The sequence below is a fragment of the Theropithecus gelada genome, chromosome 10 (genome assembly GCF_003255815.1).
Source record: "Theropithecus gelada isolate Dixy chromosome 10, Tgel_1.0, whole genome shotgun sequence".
NCBI lineage: Eukaryota > Metazoa > Chordata > Mammalia > Primates > Cercopithecidae > Theropithecus > Theropithecus gelada.
Genome location: NC_037678.1, coordinates 28,190,022 through 28,196,021, shown reverse-complemented (window position 1 = coordinate 28,196,021; position 6,000 = coordinate 28,190,022). Strand labels below are relative to the sequence as shown.

Below are 6,000 nucleotides of genomic sequence, written 5' to 3'. Positions count from 1 at the left end.
GCTTTTCCTCACATTTAGAATAAAACCCAAACTTTGTACAGGTCTACAAGGCCCTGCCTCACCTCTGATTCCACTTCCTACTGCCCACACCAGCCTCATCTCCCAACCTGGCTGTTCCTCAAACACAACTTTGAAGCCTCCTTGTCCTTTGCCTATCTGGTCCTTGTCCTTAGGACCAGCTCAGGCATCACCTCCCCGGCAAGCATTTGCCAGGACTGTGCCTCTTCCCACAGGGCACATACACCTCTGCTATAGCCGGGCTGTGAATGCCTTATCATTTCCTCCCCCATACACTGGCATCGCTCTCGGTGACCTATCTGCCCTCCAGGCCATGCACACATCTGGTTCCTCATTCCACCAGACCTGGCTGAGCACTTACTCTGAGCTCACTATATGAGGGACATAGGGGAACAAGACAAACAGGTCTGTGACCTTGCAGAGTTTAGATCTAGTTGGAACAGACACTGAGTGGGGGATTACAGAGTGTTATATGTGTCTGAACCCCATGCCCATGCCCCACTACACTCCTCCCTAGGGAGGGATGGATGATAAGAAAACTCTGCAGGAAAGGGCCAGAGGCCCAGGATAGGGGTGCTTTCAGGGAAGTCCTGAGGAGAGAGCAGTGTCCTTGGGGCCAGAAGAGGCTGTCCCACAAGGGAGAGAGCCACTATCTGGACGTGTCCTTGTGCCTAACAAAAAGCCATTTGCTATGCCAAGAGAACAGAGCATGCAAACTCAAACTAAACAGCTTCAGAGTTTATTTAGAGACAGGGTCTTGCTCTGTTACCTAGGCTGGAGTGCAGCGGCGTGATCCTAGCTCACTGAAGCCTCAAATTCCCAGGCTCAGTGCACTCCTCCCACCCCAGCCTCCTGAGCAGGTAGGACTACAGGCACGAGCTACCATGCCAGGCTAATTTTTAAATTTTTTGTAGAGACGGAATTTCACTATGTTGCCCAGGCTGGTCTTGAAGTCCTGGGCTCAAGCGATCCTCCTGCCTCCGCCTCCCAAAGCAACAGGTATTGAGCCACTGTGCCTGGCCTTTATCACACCCTTTTTAAAGAAAAGGCCACTAGGGCTGGGTGCAGTGGCTCACACCTATAATCCTAGCACTATAGGAGGCCAAGGCGGGTAGATCATGAGGTCAGGAGTTCAAGACCAGCCTGGCCAACATAGTGAAACCTCGTTTCTACTAAAAATACAAAAGATTAGCTGGGCGTGATGGCAGGCGCCTGTAATTCCACCTACTTGGGAGGCTGAGGCAGGAGAATCGCTTGAACCCGGGAGGCGGAGGTTGTGGTGAGCAGAGATCGCGCCACTGTACTCCGGCCTAGGCGACAGTGTGAGACTCCGTCTCGAAAAAAAAAAAAAAGAAAAAAAGGCCACGGAGGATGAGAGCACTGCTTAGTATGGCACTACTGGGATTCCAGCCCCTTTATTCCCCACTACCCCAAAGGCAGGGCATCATTTGCATCTCAGTTTCTTCACCTGCAAAATGGGCTATTTTGCAGCCTGAAGGGGAAGGGGATGAAAAGGTCCGCTGGGTCCAAGGGACCAGGATGGCAGGAGGTTAGCAAGGCCTGCAGAGGGCAGCAGTGAGCTGCGCACCGCCCACTGGGCCTGGAAACTGGGTCCCAGGGGTTTTCCAGCAGCAGGAATGTTCTCCAGGGGTACCAATATTAACAGGCAATCACGAAACGACCCCTACACACCATTTATCAGGGTGTGTTTTATGTTTGCCCCATCTAGACATTTTACACAGGGTGCTCTCAACATTTTGCACCGTGGCCCACAGGGCTGGGTGGAAGACAGGACAGCCCAGAGCAGGCAGTGAAACAAAATCTTTGATGGTTCTCTAGGGAAGCCGGGAGATCTGAGACAGGGCAGAGAGAGCAGGGAGTCTGATAAGCACAAAATTAAAATACCCAAACCAGCCTGTCGGGTTAGGGGAAAAGGAAGCAGGATTGGGCACATGAAGAACGGATGACAAAACTGAGGCTCAGAGAAACACTGATGAGATCACACAGCCAGGAGTTGGCAGGGAGACCTGAACGCAAGCAGGGCTGGCCTGGCTACTAGTCTGGGCTCAGTCCCTTAGATTGGACTTCAAAGCATCTGCTCCAGATGACACTGGCATTGGGAGGAGGGCATGAAAATCCCTCACATCCACACAGGGACAACAGCACTTGGAGGTGGATGTTCTTCTCACTTCAAGGAAACCGAGGCAGAGAGGGAGAGGTGGTCAAGACTCAAGCCCAGTCATTCATTTGCCATATCCTGTTTCCTTTTCCCCTAACCCAGTGGGCTGGTTTGGGTATTTTCATTTTGTGCCCATCAGATTCCCTGCACAGTGCTCTCTGCTGTGTCTCAGATCTCTGTGTCCCTAGAGAACCAGCAAAGATTTTGTTTCACTCCCTGCTCTGGGCTGTTCTGTCTTCCACCCAGCCCTGTGGGCCTCGGTGCAGGCTGGCCCCCTTAGAGGGAGGCTAATCAGGGAAGTTCTGAGTCAGGTCGTCTTGGAAAAACTACACTGGCCTCTGGAGCTCAGGTGAGGCCAGGGGACAAACATGGCTTAGCACATGGGAAGGCAGGTGTGGGTACTGAGTGACCTGAGGGAGAAATCCCTATTTATCATACATCATGTGGTCCTGCTGTGAAAAACCCGTGTGGCAGTCACCCACAGCAGATCCACAACGTGAGACGCACGCTGAAACAGGGGTGCTTGCATTGGCGACCCAGCCTGGTCCTCTCTGCCTCGCTGAGTGACCTGCCTGGTCCTGGCCTCTCTGTGAGTTGTGCCCAGCCCTGAGGCTGGTGAAAGGCCGGGTTGTAAGGTGTGAGGAACTCACCTGAGTCTCCATGGAAGGTGCCCTCCCCATCGTTGGGCCAGATCTGCCCGGTCTTGCGGACGCCCACGATGGTGGCCTCGGACACGACAACCGGGCAGTGCCGGTGACGCTTATGGCACTGCGACGTGGTAAGGGGCAGAGGGGGGAGGTTGCTTCTGTCGGAGGACTGCTGCGAGTTCTGCGAAGGAGAGCAGCTCTTGTCCCGGAACATGAGGTAGGTGGTGGGGCCTGGGGACACGCGGCTGTACTGGCCAGAGGAGAAGTCCTCCTGGCCGGAGGGGAGCCAAGTGTTCCTGTTTCAGGACTGCAAAACTGGCCCGGACCTCTGTGTTGGAAAGGTCTTTCTGGACCAGGGAGTCCGGTGTCCTTTTTATGGGGGACCCCTGGGCTGCGAGTTGAACAGTCCAATTCGCCGTTGTTAGGGCCTCAGTTTCCCAAAAGGCACAGGGACGGGGGGAGGGTGGCGGCTCGATGGGGGAGCCGCCTCCGGGGGACCCCGCCCTGTGCCCACGGCGCGGCCCCTTTAAGAGGCCCGCCTGGCTCAGTCAGCCGCGCCGCGGCCACCGCCCCCCGGCCCTCCCCTTCCTGCGGCGCAGAGTGCGGGCCGGGCGGGAGTGCGGCGAGAGGGGGCTGGCCGAGCGTAGCGCCCACTGAGGCGGCAGCAGCTGAGGCGGCGGAGCTGTGCGGCGGTGCGGGAGCGAGAGGCCAGGAGCGCGCGGGCCGCGACCGGGGTCTGGCGGCGGCCTGGCGGAGCAGAGGGCAGCGCGCGCGCCTCGCCGTGCGGAGGAGCCCCGCACACAATAGCGGCGCGCGCAGCCCGCGCCCTTCCCCCAGCGCGCCCCGCCCCGCGTGCCCAGCGCCCCGCGCCGCCTAGCGCCCCGCGCCGCCTCACCTGCCATCAGGGAGTGGGCGGGCATTGTTCGCCGCCGCCGCTGCGCGGGGCCATGGGGGCCGCCGGGCGCCCGGGGCCGGGCCTGGCGAGGCCGCCGCGCCGCCGCTGAGACGGGCGCCGCGCGCAGCCCGGCGGCGCAGGTGAGGCCGGCCGCGCCATGGTGGACCCGGTGGGCTTCGCGGAGGCGTGGAAGGCGCAGTTCCCGGACTCGGAGCCGCCGCGCATGGAACTGCGTTCAGTGGGCGACATCGAGCAGGAGCTGGAGCGCTGCAAGGCCTCTATCCGGCGCCTGGAGCAGGAGGTGAACCAGGAGCGCTTCCGCATGATATACCTGCAGACGCTGCTGGCCAAGGAAAAGAAGAGCTATGACCGGCAGCGATGGGGCTTCCGGCGCGCGGCACAGGGCCCCGACGGCGCCTCCGAGCCCCGAGCGCCCGCGCCGCGCCCGCAGCCCGCGCTCGCCGACGGAGCCGACCCGCCGCCCGCCGAGGAACCCGAGGCCCGGCCGGACGGAGAGGGTTCCCCGGGTAAGCCCAAACCCGGGGCCGCCCGCAGGCCCGGGGCCGCCGCGTCGGGGGAACGGGATGACCGGGGGCCCCCCGCCAGCGTGGCGGCGCTAAGGTCCAACTTCGAGCGGATCCGCAAGGGCCATGGCCAGTCCGGGGCGGACGCCGAGAAGCCCTTCTACGTGAACGTCGAGTTTCACCACGAGCGCGGCTTGGTGAAGGTCAACGACAAAGAGGTGTCGGACCGCATCAGCTCTCTGGGCAGCCAGGCCATGCAGATGGAGCGCAAAAAGTCCCAGCACAGCGCGGGCTCGAGCGTGGGGGATGCCTCCAGGCCCCCTTACCGGGGACGCTGCTCGGAGAGCAGCTGCGGCGTTGATGGCGACTACGAGGACGCCGAGTTGAACCCCCGCTTCCTGAAGGACAACCTGATCAACGCCAATGGAGGTAGCAGGCCACCTTGGCCGCCCCTGGAGTACCAGCCCTACCAGAGCATCTATGTCGGGGGCATGATGGAAGGAGAGGGCAAGGGCCCGCTCCTGCGCAGCCAGAGCACCTCTGAGCAGGAGAAGCGCCTCACCTGGCCCCGCAGGTCCTATTCCCCTCGGAGCTTTGAGGATTGCGGAGGCGGCTATACCCCGGACTGCAGCTCCAACGAGAACCTCACCTCCAGCGAGGAGGACTTCTCCTCCGGCCAGTCCAGCCGAGTGTCCCCAAGCCCCACCACCTACCGCATGTTCCGGGACAAGAGCCGCTCTCCCTCGCAGAACTCGCAACAGTCCTTCGAGAGCAGCAGTCCCCCCACGCCGCAGTGCCATAAGCGGCACCGGCATTGCCCAGTTGTCGTGTCCGAGGCCACCATCGTGGGCGTCCGCAAGACCGGGCAGATCTGGCCCAACGATGGGGAGGGCACCTTCCATGGAGACGCAGGTGAGTTCCTCACGCCACGTGCGTGGGCACAGCTGCACCGGGGAGGAAAACTAGAGACGAGTAGGGGATACAAAACAAGTTGGGAGGGAGGAGTGGATAGGTAACTTTTGAGTGATTATCGGGTGCACTTGTGGTTCACGCGTATCCTGCACCCGAACAAACTCCATTCCCTCCTCCTTCCTGAACGCAGATTGTTAGTGTTTGGAATGGGATTGGGTTGAGGATGGTCTTGTGAGGAATGGGAGGTGGTTTGTTCCTTTCATTCTAGAGCAATGTGTTTGTGAAGTACAGCTTGTGAGTTGGAGGAAGATGCTTCAGGTGGTAACCTCCTTGCCCTGTACTCTCTCCACGCCGGGCAGTGAGGATGGCATAAAAGCCGGAGTCATCTGTAGCGCCCGGATCGGATGCTGTTAGCAGGGACGGATTTATGTCTTGGACACTCTCCGCCACCCCAGTGATCCTGTTCTGGAGGGGTTATATGACAACATTTGTGAAACCTGAGATATGCTAGCTGCTCCCAGGCCATAGAAGTGTCAGGTTTGCTTGCTAGCCAGCAGCCCTGAACGGGCAGGTCACAGCAGGTGAGAATAGGAATTAGAAGGAAGTGAGGCGACAGACAGTTGTGACTCAGTGGGCCACCGAAAATCAACTACATGGGGATTTTATCTGGGGCTGAAGCAGAGCCACACCCGTTCTAATCTGCCTGGCTTTGATGGGAGGCTGCACCCATCATTCACCACCAGGCTCCTCTATGGTGCTAACCCAGCCCCATTTGCTGAGCCTCCAGTGTGCTCCTGCTGTTTCATCTTGCCAAGGATAAGCACC

General features: G+C 59.6%; 1 protein-coding gene across 2 annotated transcripts in view; it reads left to right on the top strand.

Moving 5' to 3' along the window:
* The first annotated feature begins 3,298 nt into the window (after window positions 1-3,298).
* Window positions 3,299-6,000, top strand: part of BCR (BCR, RhoGEF and GTPase activating protein) — a 136,459-nt gene continuing 133,757 nt past the window's right edge. Inside the window, exon 1 of one of the 2 annotated variants that reach the window (XM_025400627.1) lies at window positions 3,299-5,175. In XM_025400627.1, coding sequence (XP_025256412.1) covers window positions 3,897-5,175 — 1,279 coding nt within the window. In that variant the 5' untranslated portion in view covers window positions 3,299-3,896. The remainder of the gene's footprint in view (window positions 5,176-6,000) is intronic. The other variant, XM_025400626.1, reaches the window with a different exon arrangement.